The sequence below is a fragment of the Cupressus sempervirens genome, chromosome 3 (assembly GCF_028749045.1).
Source record: "Cupressus sempervirens isolate cs-2001-9-10 chromosome 3, ASM2874904v1, whole genome shotgun sequence".
NCBI lineage: Eukaryota > Viridiplantae > Streptophyta > Pinopsida > Cupressales > Cupressaceae > Cupressus > Cupressus sempervirens.
In genome coordinates this window covers 223570125-223590887 of record NC_143120.1, presented here as the reverse complement: position 1 = coordinate 223590887, position 20763 = coordinate 223570125, and the positions used below count along the sequence as shown (strand labels likewise).

The following is a 20763-nucleotide window of genomic DNA, read 5'->3' as shown; positions in this document are numbered from 1 at the left end:
TTCTCTTAAACTCTTCAGTCATGGTTTTCATTTATGTTCATTGTTTTCTAATGTTTAAGTAGACTTATAGAAGTAGTCTTTTAACTCTTTAGCTCTGGTTTTCATTTATGTCTATTGTTTCCTAGTGTTCAAGTGGTCTCTTTAACTCTTTACTCACAGTTTTCATTTGTCTATTGTGTTCTAGTATTTAAGCAGTCTCTTAAGCTCTTTAGTCATGTTTTTCATTTGTGTCTAATGATTGTCTGCACTATTAATAATTTGAGGAAAAAAAGGTTTTTCATTTGTGTCTAATGGTTATCTGCACAGACGAAAAAAGGCTCTCAGAAGTAACACATAAGAAAGTTAGTATAATTGTAGATCAGCTTACATTACAAATCCAGCAGTGCAAGTGGCCAAATGTCTATGCCGGCATGCATCAAATAAGCATTTGACTGGTTTTAAAAATTAAATTAAAAATCATTTTAAAATTGTATCTTAAATTTAAATTTATTTAAAGATTGCCGTTATGATGCCGGCATAGACATCGCCTTGCAAGTGGCACCGTGCTGAACAAGTCACTACACGTGATTATGAAATTTTGCAATTCTTGAGACAATATCGCATGTATGTATGCTAGGAAAATCTTAAAAATACGCTAGACATTAAACCTCCTCTATTTGTCTCTCAACACTAAAAACACATACTCACTCCAAGGTACATATTTTTGGTGTACATATTTTTTAACTTTTCATGAACTCAATAGAGTAGAATCAGTGAAGTCTATCATTAGATTGAATTGCATCTCACAAATTGATGGGGTCAAAACTTTTAAGCTCTATTATACAATTTTCTCCATATTCTCTATTTGCTTCTGTAGCACGTGATGAGAGCAGGTAAAGGTAATTTCTAAGGGCATTGACGATTAAGACACTGATTTTATGAATGAAGCCAAGCTTACGCTAGAAATCCACATGGATATCGTTTTATCATTTACCTTGGTATTTTGTTAAGTGTACAAACCTATTCCTCTAAATTAAAAATGTGACCTATGTTTTGCTTTATTGTGTGATTTACAGAAAGTGTCTGTAACTAAAAACTCTACTAAATGATAAAAAAATAAATCTGGTTTCTCATTTCCATGCAGAGAAAGTCCTAACCATGCCAAAATAATACACACCTTGCAGCCCCCACCAAAAGTAGATCAGAAGTATCTTAAAATTGGAAATCCCAAACTTCTCCTGGTGTGAAATATGCAGGGCTTTTCCAGTTTTGTTGATTCTGTGAAATGAAGTATATGTTCTTGTTGCAAATTGAATACATTGAGAAGACTACAACAGGAATTAACTTCAATATTTGTACTTAAATATTTCAAATGTTAAATCCGTGCGCTCTCCACATGGTGATTTGTAATTTTGAATAGCATATAAATATATGGTATGTACTTTTTCCCGATAAGGATACACAAGGAACTGTCGTCTAATGATAATATAGCATACATTCCACATTATCACTGATTGCTTCTCCTCTCCTGGATGATATGCGCAGGTGGTGCCCTGTAATATGCAGGAACCATACTTGGAAAGAACATCTGCCTGACCCCTTCTGCCTTAATGATTGGGAAAATAATATTGGAGGCACCCTGCCAGAACCAACAAGAACCAAAAGTGTGACGATCAAACAATTGGAACCAATACAAAAACAAAATGTCACAATATGTATTCTCCGATTCTAAAAGTAAATGTACTTGACGATAAATTAGCATACTTCAATAAAGATAGGTTGCATCTGCATTTATTAATATGTTTTCCTTTCAAAATGATATGCAAGCCCAAGTTACATGTGAGAATTTTAGCTGCTATCAGAGTGACTACCCAAGCACACAATTATGTGTATAGGCAAACAAGATTAGAATACCAATGAGCAAATAGATAGCCATGTCTGTGATATTCAGAATGTTCATTCAATTGAGAAAAATTGGAAATCTTTATGCCAAGACTTTTCACATGACGAAAGAAAACAGAAGTTTTATGCAAGAGAACTTGCATTTTTTTAGAAATATTCAATGGGAAGGTTACCGTATGTCAAGGCTGCGTTTGATCAAAAGAAGGTCCATTTGTTTCGTGGAAGATGACAGGAATTGACTTTTTCATAATCTGGATTTGAAATTTTTTGCATTTGTTTCAAAATTGGCAAATTGGAATTGGAATTCACGACTTCTAATTTAGCCTCAAAACCAGGTTTTCCAACTTTCTACTAGCAATTTGGAATTGAAAATCAAAACCTGGTTATGTTTTTTGAGTGTAAAAACAATAGAATGGACTACTGTTTAGAGTCTGCCCTCAACTCCAAGCTTAGGCATAAAAATGTGTCTTCACACTCATCTTCCGAGTGAAACAAACAGTTCAAGTAAAATTCCAAAAATAGAAATGAAGATTTGCAAAACCTTGATTTGGCTAAATCAAGATTTGTAGAAATCTCGATTTCTACAATTCCACAAACCAAACAGACGTTGTGAATACTAGGTCGATGAGGTAGGTGACCCTGCATGAGGATACAAGCTCCGATTTCACCTTCTAAATCAAGATGAATAATTAAAATTTACACTAGGGCTTGCATATGACAGCAGCCAATCACAAGTGCTAATAAAAAATCATGAACTCCAATACATTACACAGTATATATCTGCATCTTCTCTGTTTTCTTTGCATATACAGATATCGACTTGCACTTCTAACAATATGTGTATAGATGATAAAAGTGCCTACATTCAAGTTTCCACGTGATATGAGTCTACAGCAAGGAAATTAGAAGGTTCAGAAGTTCTGTTTGGCAGTTGCTCTGTTTCCTCCAGTACTGAACAAGTTCTTCAGGATGTCTGGTCAAAAAATTGTATTCTGCTTGCAGTCTCGGGATCAAACTTAGGATTGGATTGACCAATTCAGTAAGTAAAACAGTAATCAGCTATCAAACAGGTTCAGCAAAAATCAACTACAAGTTTTACATTAGCCAAAGAACACTCTTCAAAGATCAACTTTCTCACTTTAACTCCAATTTCAAGAAGATGATTATCCCCAAGATGCATGGATCACTAATTTGAGTTGATTAAATTATTCTCTGTTGCACTTGATTCATTAAAGAGATCATATGGGCTTGTATTCCTTTATTCAAGAGTTAACTTGACATAGGAGAGTCATTCACGCCAACTCACAGGTCTTATGGCTCTCTCATCACATCATCTTTGTATAAATAATTACTCCTACAAGACAGTCTCAAGCATCATTGTAGTAAACTCAATCACCATCACTACACAGGAACAACATTAGAGCAGCCAACAAATGTCATGACCATTTTTTCCTGAACTTTTGAATATTACAAGTGGATATCATTGTCCTGGCCCACCTGCCACTTTACTTATGCCTCCTCCAAAGCCTTAGTTTCCATTCCAAGAGTTCAACAGACAATTTGCAGCTCCAAATCTTTCTCACTGAAATTGGCCAATGCTGGCATCTTCCTATGAACCTATTGTAGTCAAATTGTGCACAGCAGTCATTTGTGCTTCCCGCCAATGTATTTTATCTATTCTCTGAGTGCTTATTAGTTCAAAATCGCATTTATAAGTATTTATTTAATTTTGAAATGGTATTGAAGGGGCAATTTTAAAAAGTATGAAAGAAAGGCTGCACTGAATTGAGAAATGCTTCTTTGAAAAGTCTGCTAGTCAAGAAGGCAAGATAATAAGAAAAATCAGATATTAGACTTTAAACGTAATAGGCAGATTATGTATTTAGCCAAGCAAATATACAGTAGTGTAGATAATATTCACAAGCAGCTCTTCTGGGAAATGCCATTGGCTTTTTTGGGGGATTACAGACATGTAACGATTCACATCCAATCAAAAAATGGCTTAATAGAAAATCCTAATTAAAATTATTAGCCAGATTTCCAGTTTGTATCTTTCAAGAAGGGAACTCAATTTTAAGAATTTTAAACCGAGAAATTCGGATAACCTTTTTTCGAGCAGAGAATACATGCTTAAAAGCTAAGCATTAATGAGTTCATAAATCATGACACAATAATCATGCACTTACAAAAATCAGGCGGGCTCCAAGCCAGAATTGTTTTGGTGAAGGAAAAGGTAACAGTAGTCGGCCAACACCATATACAGCCACCGCAAAGAAATGTACAACCAAGCTCAGCGGTCGTGGATTGAGGCCAGACAGCAGGGCCACAGGTCCAGTTGAAAACACGCCTCCCAAACTTAAATAGTCAAAACAAGCTTGTTGCATCTCTTTCATTGCCTGATCAGGTGAAGCACAGAAGACCTTATACAGTGCACCTGCCAAAGTATTTATAGTTGACGCAACAGGCTGCATAAATGTAATGAGAATTTTCTAAAATTAGTAACAATGACAGAAAGAAAGGATATTTATATAAAGAACATAGCTAAAATAGGATATTCATATAGAGAATAAATCTAGATGCAGGAGTAGCTTAATGAAAAGCTCATAGCCTTAAATGATACTGTTAGACTAACAGCTTTTCAGTATTTATGAAATTGCAACAGCATTTTATTGCAGGACTAATTATTCTTACTGTTTGAATAGACAAAATTACTCCACCTCTTACAAGTAGATACCTTGCGAAGAGTGTAAAATGATTCCACATACTGACAGAGGGCTGAGGCATTGTGAAGATTACGAAGAGGTTTAAAAAGCCTTTTAAGAACGACAATGTCAGATAATGCAACAGTCATTCCTCCACCAGTTAATGGATGCCTCATATTGAAAGCGTCCCCCAATAGAAGTGCTCCGGGCCTAGGCAATGGTGAGGCTGGCATGATCTTGTTTGGCATGGTTCGTATATTCCCACTTTCAATAGCAGCTAAGAATGGTGTTTGTAGTTGCTCGGGTAGCTGATACATTGCATATCAAATTTAGAGAATTCTCATGCAACACATCTCACCATCTTTAAGAAAGAATACTTAATAAAAACAGGTTCTGTAAATTATTTTGTCCATTTTAGTATCCAGTGTATCCAAATAAATACAAAGCCAAACTTGACAGACAAGGAATTGTGTCCAACTTCTATCCAATACCTGAGGGGCCACCACAGTTTGTAAATACTTTGCCATTTCTCCACTGGCAACAGATGGAACCTTTTGCCCTGGTACATCAACTAAGCAACGAACCTCTGTGCTGCTAATAGGATAGAACAAAATAGGAGAAGGGTCTGCTAATATGACATGTCCATGATTAGGATATGGAAGCTCACAGTTTTCCAGCACAAGACCAACAAAACATGAAGGCACATCTACCTGCATATAAATACAGTGAAAATATTGGTTGTAATAAGTGCATGGTCTAAAACTCAACACAAAAGAAAGGCCTACTTTTTACCAAAAGGAAAAAAAATTCTTAAATTGTCGTATATCTGCCATAAGTTCTCATTATAAAATAAGGCTTTACTTCTTGTAACTATATGGAAACTTTCAATTGAGACCAACATAGTCATATCCATAGAATGCAACTCTAATATTCAACTAGTTTTCTGAAACTCTCCCTCCCTCCCTCTCCCTTTGATGTTAGAAAGAATAATCCCAGAATAATTATTATGCCAAATGGTTCAGCCAAGTTTACAAACATTGTTTGCATTGTAAGTTTCTGGTTTAGGTACAGGTTTGCATCTGCCAATGTGAGAAAAAACAAATCCCTACATTCGCTACTGCTGTACTATATATATGGTAGAAGAGGCACTTTTGAAGGTTTGGGAGAAAGACAGCATCAACTTGGAGGAAAAGGAACATAATGACAGGAATGCAGACTCAAAAACTCATATGATACTTGCTTTTCTAGTTGGTACAGTCAATGGATGAAGTCTCTAAACATTTGTAGAAAATTTTATTAATTTATTATAAATGTGGATGCTACAAGAGTCCTTAAGATTAAAAAATATTATAATACAAACAACTAAAATAACCTTGTCTCTTAAAAGCAAACTCAAATTGTACTCACAAATAAAAAAATTTAAAAACATAGCAGAGCTGACATATAAATTTATTAAAATAGTTCACGAGTAAATGTTATGTAGCTAAAGACAGTCCTAGCTTAGATGCTTTATTTAAATGGTGTTCAATGAAACTGTGCAAATTTCCGAAGGTAAATGGTGTAAATTCAATCCATAGCACTTGAACTGCATTCCACAAAGCCCATAACGCATAACACTGTCCCTTACTATATTTTGCTCTCCACTAAATCTGCACCTTTGATGTTTGGAAACTTGTGCAACTTTAGTGAATACTAAAAATAAATGTCTTGGGTCAAGAATTTGTAAACATAGTGACTTTCCCCCTTTTTTAAAATAAAAATCGGTCCCTCTCCCACATAGGCATCGAAAAAGTACATACGACCAATTTTCTGCTTGGTAAAACATCATATATGTGGTGGAAATGGCGACGCATAGAACTCCACATCTAGATAGATAATTTTAAAATTTTGTTAATCTTAGAATATTTTTAATATTTTTGGTCTCTCGCTATATTTTGCTAGTTCTAGTTAATAGCCATTTAGGCTTTCTAATTTAGATTGATCATAAAGTTCTATTTTTAAAAGTTGTCATAATTAAGACAATTTTGTTTTTTTGTTCAAGCTTCATGCTTTCATTAGCGTCTGTAAACTCTATTTAAGAGTTGATTGATAATAAGATTATTATCCCATTTACTATTATTTCATGGTATCAAAGCCCGTGATTGCTAAGGAGCATTAATTTTATTCGCATGTATTGCAGACCAGAACTATTTTAGAATGAACTTTTTTTATTAGATTGGGGATTGTTAATATGTTTCTTTTTGTAATCACGAACTGAGATAAAGTTCCATTTACGGGGGGGTTAATCATGTCTGGTTATTATTTTCATCCTTTTGTTGTCAAGCTAACATCAGAGCATTATTTATCTTGGAAAGAAGGGATAAAGAATCACTGTCTTGAGAAGGATCTCGGGTCTACTACCCTATTGCCTTGGACATGTTCCTGAGCCAACCAAGAATAGAGAAGTGTGTGGTTTAATATTAATGATATTGTCTATGGACTAGTATATCTTACTGTTTTGAGGATATTTTACATCATATAGAGCACACTGAAAGCCCCTTCATTGCTTGGACCATCATCCAGCAATTGTATGGAAACACTGATTCTTCATTTGAAAGTATTGTTTCCTTGGATAGCCAGGCTGTTTACCGTACTAGGTAAGAAGTTCAACACATGTATAACACAATTCAATTCAGAATAGGTACTTTATTCATGTATGCACTTGCAGATTATAATCCAATTACAATGACTACAATGATCAATGATGATTCCAAAGTCCATCTCGGACGTGTACATATACCTTTCCGAAGGGGTGACTAAAGCGCCACGTGCTCTTTCGGATCCTACTCTACCCATCGGCTACACTATACATTTTACCAACAATATCACCCCCCCCCCCCCCCCCCCAAAAGAAAGTCGTCTCCAGATGACAATTAGAAAATATCTGAGACAAATTAACAACAAAATACATTAACTGACTAACTACAACAAGATAGATCTATTTCTGTCACATCACTTTCACATTCGTTATGTGCCTGCACCATACTAGTCTTCAACCCACATTGCATCTATAGCCACAATACTGTCTCCTTAGCTGACCTTGATAGCCACCCGTGCCGCTTTCTCTGTTTCCAACTCCTGGGTACACTGAGCCAAGTGTCGCCATACTGCCTTCAACTAGATGATCAGCTCCTCCCGAGCTCTCTATGCATCCACCAAGATGGCCTCACGCCCAAACACCTACTCCGAGTGCCACTTCTGACACACAAACACTCATGCCTATAGTCGCAGCTCCAGGTCTCATCAACTGGTCATACTTCCCACGACTGATAATCCGCAACGACTAGGGGTCTTGGGGGCAACACCCCCAACGAGGTTGAGGGGCAGCGCCCCCATGGGCTGATACAAGGCGGGGTCGCCACCAAGACCAAATTAGCACTCCGAAACCCATAAAAAACTGCATGGAACACACTATTTCTGTCATTTTCTTCCAATTCCACACTCTTTCTGGCAACTGCTTATGTCTACCTTTCCCTTTGGCATCATGCATTACTCATTCCGAACTGTTTCAATCTGTCGTCATTTTTTTTTTTTTTTTTTGCTCTTTCACTTCCTCTTTCCTACAGACTTGCTTTGTGAATCGGCTACAGCAATTCCTCTTCCTTTCCTAATACCCTTCGTACGGCTGTCCCAGCTTCTCCCTTGTCGTACGTCGTATGACTTTCTTCCCTTTCCTCTGGTCACCAAATCCGTACAATGGCGTTTTAGTGTCTTGAGACCGTACGGTCTTTTTCTACTTTGGCACCTCTTATTACCATACGGTCTTGCTTCCACTGGTCCCCCAACCCGTACGGACAGGCCGTATGGTCTTTGTTCGGCTTTTTCCTACTTTGGCACCATATGGTCTCCCTTCCACTATTTCTATTTCTAAAAGCACCGTACGGTGATCTTACCCTCATTGCCCACAGGCCGTATAGTTCTTAATTGATTTCCTCTTGAGGTCGTACGGGCCATACGGTCATCTAACTACTGCTTCCACTTTTCTTTCCAAGGCCGTACGGCCTTTTTCTCCAAATTCCTTTAAAATTTGCCTCTTAATACATTTACTTTATGCTTTATTTTATCACTTCATACTTTTACAACTACAGAGTATCACTCAACATTTTAAAACTATATTCAATTTTAATATTATACATATATACATTATTTACAGGCCTCTTTTCTTCGTTCAATTATTTGCCCGCGGAGGATCCTTCTTCTCCCTGTATATTTTCAACTTTGATCCATTTACGGCATTTGGTATTTCTTTTCCATCTAGTGTCCACAATTTAATTGCTCCATTATATCCAACTTCCCGTATCTTGTACGGTGCAACCCATTTAATTTTAAATTTTCCAGGCCTTATTTCATTTCGTCCATTATACTTCAGTACCAATTGACTGGGTTGAAAGTTGTTTAATTTTAAACACTTATGATGCCATACCCTCCACCTGTTTTGTGCAACTTCCATGGCCCATGCTGCATAGTTCTTATTCCTTCAGTACAGCCGCTTCTGTACAGGTACCACACCTTCGATTAATGGTATCCGGTGGACACATAGCTCTGGTGGTACTCCTTTTAAGTCTTTATTCGTCCAAGCAAAAACATCCTTGTACTCCATGAATATTTTGAATGCTGTTGTCTTCAACACTGGGTTCCAATCATCTCCTACAAGGATGTTCTTCGGATTTTCCTCATCACCCAAGTTCATTGTTTTCACCGTCGGCTCTTCATACTTCATCGGTTTATCTTTACTGAACATATGGGCCGATGTTTCATCCACCTGTGCTTTTCCTTCCTTCAATTCATTGTACTCCTTTGGAAACTCATCGCCTGGTTTTTCTTCCTCAACGCTCAAGATGTTGCAACTTGGAAAAACCTCATAATCTTCCATTTGCCAATGTAGCAGTCCATTCACGGAATCTAGGTCATCATCAGTTAACCCTCCTAATCTTAGCACCCCTTCTTCCTCTGGTTCCATCCTCTTTTTCCCTTCGTCGTCACTCTCACCTTCGCCTTCAGAGTTCAGGGACGCTGCTTCTCCTACCATCTGCGTATGCAAATCAATTATAAATCTCCTACCTCCTTTCTCCATGGACAGGGTGTTCCTTTTCCAGTCATGCTTTACCTTAGCTTGCACCAGCCAACCCCGTCCCAGGATGGCGTCGTACCCTCTTCTCTTTAGTGGAATGACTACGAAATCCAGTAAAAATGGTTGTCCCAATTGTTACCAACTGTGCCATCAGAGTGCCCAAGGGTTTTATCCCATGTTGATCTGCTGTAAGTAATTGAAAGGTGGGTGGCCATAGTGTTGGTTGTCCAAGTTTTTTCCAAATATCTTCCGGCAACACGTTCACTCCTGATCCTCAATCTACTATTGTATCTGTTAGCATCGTACCCAAAATGCCCATCTCCATCACTGCTGGGTGTCTACCTGTCATAAGTGCTAGTAACATCGGGTCTGTTGCTGCTGTCGTGGTTGTTTCCTTACTATCCTTTGCTTCCTCTGTCACTCTCAGGGACGGTGTCATATTTATAATAGTCGTACACAACTATGGCATGGTGAGAAGAAGATCATTTAATTTAATTGGCACTTCCGTTTGCATTATCTGTTTCACCATGTTTTGTTCTGCCAAGTTTCTCTTCAGAGTTTCAGCAATGTCTTTTACTTGTGACTTCTCCGCTTTCATCTGCTTCTCTATCTCTGTTCGGGATTTTTGTAACCTTTCCTTCTCTTCTTCCACATTTGGATATTTTGCCTTCCTCACCTGCTCCCGCTTGATCGCCAACACGTTCTCATTACTTGTTTCAATACTTAATAAATTTACGCTTTGCTTTAGACATTTTGAATCTTCATGGTCCCTTGGACCACACCATCTGCACAGTAGTTGCGGCGCCTCCTTCGTAGTACAGTCCCTTGCGAAGTGACCCCAGAGATTACATGCCCGGCACTGTATCATCGATCGTCCACTCGCATCATATTGTATTCTACTCCGGCCTCCATTGTTATTATTATTGTTTCCACCCCTTCTGCGTCTATTATTATTTCGATAGCCACCTGAAGTTGCATCATTGCCCGTGTTATTGCTATTGTTCAACGCTTCCTGGTTAGTAACACCTGCTGGTGTCCTTTGGCTTTCAAGTTAAACGGGCAATCTTTCAAGGAATGCCCCACCACCTGGCAGATATCACAAAATTGCTTCTTCGGGCATGAACCCTTCATATGGCCGCCCTCCTTGCAATCTGTGCACCACAGTTCTCCTTTTACTATATCCAGATTTTTTTCAAATTTTTGAATTCTTTCATCCGAAGCATGTCTTTCTGTAGTGCTTTCACCTTCTTATTCGATTCCTCATCACTACTACTACTTTTTGAGGATGAATCGTCTAAATCAGAGGATTTATGCTTCTTCTTCTTACTCGTCTTCTGTTCACTTTCCAAATCCATGGCACAAATATACGCATCGGTGTACGATGCCGGTGGTACAATCTTCATTTTCTTTTTAAGAGCCAGCTGTAGCCCCTCCACGAACCACCATTTTTTCAGCCCATCTGCTAGTTGACTCTCCATCTTTCCGATCAATTCTTTCAATCCCCTGGCATAGGTTCAGACTATCTCATTCTTTCCTTGTTTGGTGTTGTAGATTTCTACCACTATTTCATTATCATCTCGAAGTAATCTGAATTCTGCTATAAATTCTTTTTTAACATTCTCCCATGTATTAAGTTTCTGAGGACTAGTGTCAAAAAACCAATCTATCGCCACACCCCGTAAGGTTGCTGGAAATTGTCTTACCCAATCATCCTCATCCGTCACACCATTTGTCGTCCATATGGTTTCACACATTTTACAATGTCTAATAGGGTCTGCTGAACCATCACCGTGAAACTTGGGTAACTTTTCTTTAGGGCCTGCCATTGTTACTTTCCTTTGATTCTGAGGTACTTGTATACCCGCACTATTCTAAGCTCCCGCATTGTTCTGGACTCCTGCGCTATTCTGTGCTCCCGCGTTGTTTTGGACTCCTGCGTTGTTCTGGACTTCCATGCTATTCTGGACTTCCGCGTTGTTCTGGATAATAGTCTTGTTTCCAACAACTGCATTGTCTGGTGAAAAGTCTTCAAGTGATGTTCTATTCTCTGCATGTATCCGTTCGTCCAGTGTATCAAGAACGAAGAGATCACTTCACGCTCGTGCTCCCTCGGCACTTCGAGCCGTGCAAGTTGTTTTCCTTCCGTTCGAACACTCTCCCCTCGATGTATACAAGTTAAGGAATTCTTCCCTTGTTTCCTCCACCAAATTCAAGCGTTGTCGAGTTTCTTCGAGCAATTCCTCGGCACTCCTCAAACTACTAGGTGAGTGCACTCCCTCCATCTATGCCTCTTCACCCCTTCGATGCCCCTCGGCAATCTGCTGAAGTCTCTTTCTGCGCTCTGCTTGCTGTGTTAAAATTAAAATTTCTTTTGCTATACTTAGTTCATGTTTATCTTTTACCTTGTTCCAATCCTTGTTTGGCAAATTCGGCATTAATCCTCATTCCTTCGTTCCAAGTACGTCTGGCAACAGCGCCAAATGTTTACCATACTGGATAAGAAGTTCAACACATGTATAACATGATTCAATTCAAAACAGGTACTTTATTCATGTATGCACTTGCAGATTACAATCCGATTACAATGACTACAATGATCAATGATGATTCCCAAGTCCATCTTAGACGTGTACATATACCTTTCCGAAGGGGTGACTAAAGCGTCACGCACCCGTTCGGATACTACTCTACGCGTCGGCTACACTATACATTTTACCAACAACATAGGCTTATATAAATGATTTTAAAAACTTGCCAACCCATCTTCTGTGGACATATCCTTCTTGAATGATCAATTTATTGATAACTATTATGCACCTGTTGTTTCCTCAGAATTCAGAGTTTCTTCATCCAAAGCTCTAGTGATTATTTGCAGCAGGTTATACATCATCTTTCAGATATGGCTTTGTGGGATGAACTATTGAAAGGTGTTTCAGACTAATTTGTGGAATCTCATATTGCAGATCTAGAGGAGAGTATTGATTTCATACATCTTCTCTTTGATGAAGGTGATTCTTCTTCAATCGTTGTGAGGGGACCTTCTAAACCTCTTCTTCATTCTCTGCATGATCACTCTCAAAAGGTTGATATAACTTTGGATACATATGCACAATTCTTTGAAGAATTCTATTTGCCTTCTGGGGAGATACATGAGTCTTTCTCTGGGTCTTTTCTCTTTTCTATTTTCTATTTCCTTAAATAGGTTTATGTCCTTAGCTAGATTTAAAGGGGAGTATTAGCGAGACGTTCAATAAGAGTCGTGCTTTCTATCTGAAGAATTTTCTATTTTCTATCATGATGGATGAGAAGACAACTCTCCAGGCACATCTGCTGAAATCGAGGATCTACATGACCAGATAGAGTCTATCGGTTGCACAATGGAAGAAGGAGATAAGGTAGTGATCACGCTGAAAAGCCTGCCCTGATCCTAAGAGCACTTCGTAGAGGCATTTGACATTTCACTTTCAGGGAGGGATTTGACATTTCTCAATGTATATTTTGTACCTAGCATGAAGCTAAATCTGCTATCAGTCAGTCCAATTATGCTTAATTCTCCTTAGTTGGATGTTGTTTTCAGCGCACACAATTGTACTATTGTTAATAGGGAGTCTCATACTACAGTTGCAGTTGGTCTCGAGGATCGTGATCTATATAGACTCATCAATACAAGTGATTCTCCTAAGCAAGCCATGGCAGCCAAAATTTCTTCCATCAACAATCTTTGGAATCAACAATATGGGCATTTGAATATCCACCCCCGCTCTCTCTCTCTCTCTCTCAGTTGGCATGAGATAGTCTTATTGTCGGATTACTTGTGATTCAAACATAGAGGAGTGTGTGGTGAATGTCAAGCTAGGAAGCAACATCGGACTTCGTTTTCAGATGGTGGTGCTTGGAGGGTATCCAAGCACTTGCTATTAGTCCAGGCAGATGTTTGTAGGCCCATGAATACTCCATCAATCACATGTTGCACATATTTTCTTCTACTTGTTGATGATTTCAGCATTAAATGTGTGTGTATTTTCTTCAGCAAGAATCAGAGGTGTTCAATGTGTTCCAAGAGTTCAAGGCATTAATAGAAAAAGAGTCTGACTATTAGATTACCTCGCTTAGATGTGACCACGGAGGAGAATTTTGTTCATCTGAGTTCTCTGACTTTCGTGCATCACATGGGATTAATTAAGCATCAACTTACTACACCTTACACCCCACAAATAGAGCAGTGTTGTTGAGAACAAAAATCCTACAATCACTGAGATGGCTCAATCGATGTTGGAGCATCGCAATGTTCCAAACAAGTTTTGGGCAGAAGTAGTTTTTAGAGTTGTTTTATCTTCTGAATCAATCTCCCACACAGGTCGTTAAGAAGAGGACTCCAAAGGAAGCTTGGTCTGGACATCTGAATGTTATTGGCTGTACAACATATGTTTGGATTTTATATGCCTAGTGCACAAAAGTGGATTTGAAAACTCACAAATTGATATTCACAAGATACAGTGATACACAAAGCTTATCGGTTGATTGATGTCGATAGGAATCATCTCATATTCAGTCAAGATGTGGTGTTTGATGAAGATTGAGGTCCATTTCATCATTCTCCTAAGTATCAACCTCTATAGGCTTTAGATATTCATCTTCCATTTGGTTCTCCTAATGGGAGGGATCCAATTGATATTGTGCCACCAGCTCCTCCGCGAGATATTCAAGCTATATATTCTGTGATTCTAGGTCCTATTGTTCTTACTGCAACAAATGTTGGTCCTTCTACTCTCTATCCTAAGTGGTGGGCCAAGAGCATTGGTGATCTTCATGACGATGAGTTAGTTGAGGGTAGAGCTTCTATAAATAAGAGCAAGCAACAAGGCACAGTCAATTTCTCTCATATGACCAATATTCACAATATTTTTGTACCCCAGACATATTCAAAGGCTAAGGGTGTACCAGAGTGGGGTACAAGCAATGGCAACTAAACATCAAAGTCTCATAAAGAACAACACTTGAGTGTTGTCCTATCTTCCATCAGGGAAGAAACCTATTGGCTGCAAATGAGTCTATAAGATCAAATATAAGGCTGATGGCACACTTGATAAGTATAAGGCACGGTTGGTTGCTGAAGGGTTCTCACAAAGGGAGAGCATTGAGTATGATAAGACATTCGCTCCCACTACCAAATGAGTATCATTCGTCTTGTCCTTGCCCTTTCAGCACAGTTTGGTTAGCGCATCCATCAAATGGATGTCGAGTGCTTTTCTGGATTGTGATTTGCAAGAAGAGGATTACATGACATAGCTTCCAAGTTTTCAGGTTTCAGGTAAAGAGCATAAGGTCTGCAAATTGGTAAAATCTCTCTATGGCCTAAAAAGGGCACCCTGTGCGAAGTACATCAAGGTTGATAAGTATTTGATTGATCAAGGGTTTCAGTGCAGTCCTTCAGATGCTAATTTGTATGTCAAGCATGCTAGTGGTAAGATTCTTGTTCTTGTCATTTATATTGATGATTTGATCATTACTGGTAGTGCAGTGCATATGGTTGAGCAAGCCAAACAGAACTTGTGCCAGAAATTTGACATGACAGCTTTGGGACTTCTCATTATTGTCTTGGTGTAGAAGTTTGGCCAGACAGATACTTCAATTTTCATGCCAAAAGTTTGTCAGGTGAATTTACAATGTAGGATTGCAATCCCATTTCTACACCTATAGAAAAAGGGTTGAAGCTTTCGAGTAAATCAGAGTCACCAGTGAAGAATGAGTCAGCCTTCAGGCAACTAGTGGGCAGCCTTATCTATCTCACTGCCACTAGAGCTGACACCAGCTATGTTGTTAGTTACATTTCTCGCTTCATGACAGCCTCAAAGGTTGAAAATTGGGTTGACACAAAGTGTGTGTTGCGATATGTGAAGAGCTCTCCTGATTTTGGCATTTTGTATCGCAGAAGTCAAATTCCTCAGCTCATTGGTTACATAAACTCAGATTGGGGAGGTTTTATTGATGATTGGAAGTCTACTTGCGAGTATGTTTTCAGTTTGGACACAAGTGCAGTCCCATGGACCAGCAAGAAGCAGCGGGCAATTTCACTCTCATCTGCTGAAGTTGAATACAGAGGTACAATTAAGACTGCTTGTGAGGTTGTTTGGCTTCACCGATGCTTGTCAACTTGGATATGCCTGAAGCAAGCCCTACTCCCCGCTTTGTGATAATGAGGGAGTTTCAAAGTTAGCCAATAATCCAGACTTCAACAAATGGACAAAGCATGTAGATCTTCATTGTCACTACATCCACCAGCTTGTTGAAGATGGAATTGTGATGTTGTAGTATGTCCACATTGCAAACTTCTTCACCAAGTCTCTCAATGCAGACAAGTTTATCAAGTTTAGGAGGCAAGTTAGTGAAGTTGATAGAATGACCATTAAGGGAGGGTATTAGAATGTTTTTAGTATTTTTAGTCTCTCTCTATATGTAGCTAGTTCTAGTTAATGGTCATTTAGGTTTTATCATTCAGTTCTTTTTTTAGACATCTTAATTAAGACAATATTGCTGGGGTTTTTTTCTTGTTATTATTACTGTTTGTAAACTCTATTTAAGAGTTCATTAATAATACGACTATTATCCCATTTTGTCTTATTTCAAGACAAAAGCCCTACTGCCCCAGGTACCCTATGGGTACGTCTGCAGGGTACTTAGGAAAGGAAGGTAAGGTCATGCCAATACCATCCTACTCTCATTTGGTTTGGCAACAAGATCCAAAAAAAGGAGAATCAGATAGCGTAGTTTGCGTTATGGAAATACAGGAAGTTTAGTCTTCTTGCTCTAAATGTGAAGGTTATTAACATCAAAGATGAGGTGGTAAAATCCAATACTCAAGTCACACATAAGATAATTTGCTGAGGCATTTATGACCCTAAAGTGCAACATACAATGCTTTAGGACATCTGACAGGTTAAGCATCGTAACTTTGCGATTTAGAAATAAGTAATAACTGATTTCAAGGTTATCCCAAGTCTCCAAGACAAGGGCAGCAGGGGAAATGGGGACAGGTTTTTATGGGTCACAGATTTTTCAGCCAATTGTGAGGACAGGCTAGGGGATGGCAAAGGGGGTGGCTATATAATAAAGGGAAAATTTAAAATATATAAGGAAAATTGAAATGTTCATATGAAAACATGGATAAAGCATGCATATATACAGTATAAAACATAAACATATTATATTTGTGTTCAAGAAACATAGTTCTTGTCAATACTCAGTATGCATCCATAAATAAGTTTTCATTGTTAAAACATTAATGATAAGTAATAATTAATAACTGATCCCACTATATTACTTGCAAATCACCATTCAACAACTCTGCAGTCATACATCTTCCTTTGGCAAAAAATGGTTACAATTTTATTCTCTTATTATATAGCTGTATGCTTTCATTCCACATATTTCCACTTTTCTTATAGCTGTATGCACTCATGTTACAGCAGACAGGCTCATTCTACTGTTATATGCAGTCCACAAGAATTCATTGTCAATACTTATTTAGAAAATGTTTTTATCCCTAATATCAGTGAGTTTTTTAATGGCTGCCTAGCTGGGGACGTCCTGCCACCCCAGGGATGGCAGGGGATGTCCCAAACTTTCCTGAACCATCCCACGGACAGCTGGAGATCCCCAGCGCCAAGTAGCACTATCCCCAGGTTTCTGCGACATTTCCGGCAAAAATCTGGAAATCAGAGAGACCTAGGGGATGTCCCCTCGTTGTCCCTGCATCCCCAAAATGTCCCCACTACAAGGACAGGGATTTAAGAACTGGGGATGTTCCCAGGTCATGCTGCTATTTATCAATTTGCATCTCCTTTTCAGGTTATTCCAAGTAGCTTGGAAACTTCTAGGCACCAAGTGATATTGCTACAAATATTAAAATAATCAAGGCAGGAAGTTTTCTTGAGTGAAGTCAACCTAAGTAACATCTATCAGACAAATGTGATTTCTTATAAATGATATATGACTCCCTATAGCCTGCTCCAATTCGACTCATTACAAACAGAAACTGATTTTTGAAGGTTTTGGTTTTCGTTTCTAAACATAGCTTATAAAAACAATTTTACATTTTATGATATGAAACAACATTAAAAATTTTAATTGTAGAAGAAATGCTGCAGAAAGGTCCTTCTAACAGCTCTTACAAAGCCATCAGTTTTGTTGTTACTGAGATTTGGAATTGTGTTCATAGGTTCAACAGCTGAATGAAAAAGAAAAAGAACTATTTGTAGTTTGTGTTTCAACTTTCTACAGCCCTTGTAAATCTCACTGGCTTAATATTAAATAATATGTCCCTGAAGATAAATTATTGTCAATATTCTAAATTTTTCTCTATGGCAAAAAGAATGAAAACAAAAGCTCGTTATAAAGCAGTTGTGAATCAGCACCTTTGAATCACAAAGGGATCGTCTTAAATTCGAAAAGCAGCCATCACAGACAATAGTAAGAGGAGCCAATGCTTCATGTTCATCACCAGCTGAAGACCTGTACCTTACACCCTTCACAATTCCTTGCATCTCAATCAACGAAAGTACAGTTCCTTGCTCCAAATGAACTCTGCAATCATATACATTTTGATTTGATATGAGCTTCAGCTTCCATTTTACTTGCATAAGAAACTTGAAAGCAGTGTATTTTATAATTTTAGACAATAAGAAACTTGAAAGAATGAGAATAAGAAACAAATTCCATTTGATTTTAACAATAGCAGCAATGCTATTGAAAAAAGGTTTATGTTCATGATCCTCGGTTCATTGTCAACTGGCAGAAATATTCCAAATCAATAGAGGATAAAGGCTTGGGACATTATTAGCGTTAACCAAATATGTATTCTGATAAACTGAATCAACTAAAACACAGAGCTTTTGTTGCACAAGACAATACTAAACATGTTTTGTCCAACCTGGGAAAACAACCAGGTCAATATCACCACCAACCACTCTTGACTGACTTGAAGAGTACTTAAATTACTCATCAAGTATTTCCAAACTGAGAGAATGAGTTCCAAACTCAGAGACAACAATTTGCAAATTTACCTGGTATTTGCAAACTCTTTTAACTTTCTTGCAGATGTCTGTCCCCTAAGCATTGGATTACTCTTAATTATATCAGAGAAGGTTGATGATTGTTTTTAGTTTGAAGGGTGAACATCGAAGTTGCATAGACACAGATATGGTATCGGATATGGATATGGAATCGGACAGAGATATGGCCATTTTTCAAGATACCCAATATGGATATGGCTGGATACAACTTAATTTATAAACACATGCATATATATTTAACACAAATTTTTAAGTTATTAGAGGAGATTTTCATTACTTGAAAGGTAATATAGACACATAAATGCTACATTAAGATTTATAGGTTAATTTAACACTTTATAAGTTGTGAAAATGGTAGAGTTGCATTGGATGATAGCCCAAAAAAATGGGACCCTGAAATAGTAAAACATTTGATTTGTCTTTCTCATTCAGTTTTGTTTTGTTTTTACCAAAAAAAAAAATACACAGTTTTTTTAAATAAATTTGGGAAGAACTTCAATTTTCATAAAAATCAAACCATTCAGTATTTGGCACAGTTGGAAAATCAAGGTTTTCTGGGCACACATTGGTATTGTGTTTGATGTGTATCTAGGCCATTCAGGATATGGGGATACATACATCCAAGGAGGAACAGAGGAGTTTCCAGCTACTATGGTGATAATAAGAGTTGAATAAAGAAAACTGGAAATCAATGTAATTCAGACTAGCCTGAGATAAAAACAAGGAGAGCTATAATACTTGTTATTCTGATGATAATTAGCCTTCATTTAGGTCCATATACATGGACAAAACAACAGTAAGATTTTGATTTGGATCAGCCTTATTGATTTCAATTTAAAATGCAAATTGCCAAGTGGGTTGTCTTACTGAGGGTAGGCCTTTCTACAACCTACAGAATTGGCTCTTCTATATAAAAGAAAGCCTGCTTGGGCCTCATATCCAGCACCTCAGGAGTCAGGTGGATACACAAGTAAGCCTTTATCATCAATTACAGCGTTCAGAGTCATAGTATTCACCTTGTGGGATGTAACACAAATAAAAACCTGCCTAGTACCATAACATCTAGTGATACTAACACCTATGAAAAACAAAATTGCATAGATGTTGCAGATCGAGAAAATGTCTAATTCATTTTATTGCCTATTAAAGATCATACTATAACCATTTAGGAGTATCCAGTTCTTGGATGGTATCATGCTATCGCTCTGGTACTATGCAAGCATATTGTACATAAAATTTATCATATTATGACTTTTAATAGATATTAAATCTATACACACACATATATATACATACATGCATGGAGACATACATACTGATACTTGCACGGTCGCATAAATGCATACATACATGGATAGACATACAGGCACACATGCATATATATCTTCTTTTCAATGAAGAATATGTATATACTATATATATCTACAGAAGAATTTAGCCATGCATGTAACTCATGCATCTTCTGCAACTTCTAATAAAGACATCAGTTTTGTATTAAAAAAATGATACCAAGATGCTCCATGATGAGAATACAAAGAGAAACAAAAGATATTGTCTGTACGTTGGCAGGGACGAGGCCTTTTCCCGTAGGCGCTGAATGAAGCGTCCATTGTGGAAACTACGCCCAGCCACATCTGCATGGTGTCCTTCTAATGGATAAGATACTCTGGTGTGCCTGCCTTCCTTAAACAATCCATATCCAAGTACATGCTGGGCATCAATTCCATCAACACAATCTGCACAAACAAACAGATAATATGTGAATCCTAACAAACAGCTCATCCCAAGCCTCTGCAACAACAGAAATATCAGCACCAATGCTTGCCACATACAAAACCACGTTGCATACAGTGCTCTATGGTAGAACAGATGAAAAATTTACGTGATCACATGTTCTCATCAAGCAGGTGCCAGTACATTAGAGATTCAAATGACCAAATAGCTACAAAAGGAATCACTTTTCATACACAACCGATTACCAACCTAAAACATAAAGAGG

At 37.9% G+C, this 20763-nt stretch overlaps 1 protein-coding gene across 1 annotated transcript in view; it reads right to left on the bottom strand.

Annotated features, from left to right (window-relative positions):
* Nucleotides 1-1085: 1085 nt before the first annotated feature.
* LOC149565641 (squalene monooxygenase SE1-like) overlaps nucleotides 1086-20763 on the bottom strand; it is a 61339-nt gene continuing 41661 nt past the window's right edge. The window contains exons 3-8 of the mRNA XM_089819153.1: nucleotides 20326-20500; nucleotides 18108-18276; nucleotides 5075-5293; nucleotides 4616-4891; nucleotides 4068-4346; nucleotides 1086-1618 (exon numbers count right to left, since the gene is read on the bottom strand). Of these exons, the coding sequence (XP_089675279.1) occupies nucleotides 1487-1618; nucleotides 4068-4346; nucleotides 4616-4891; nucleotides 5075-5293; nucleotides 18108-18276; nucleotides 20326-20500 (1250 nt within the window). The 3' untranslated portion in view covers nucleotides 1086-1486. The remainder of the gene's footprint in view (nucleotides 1619-4067; nucleotides 4347-4615; nucleotides 4892-5074; nucleotides 5294-18107; nucleotides 18277-20325; nucleotides 20501-20763) is intronic.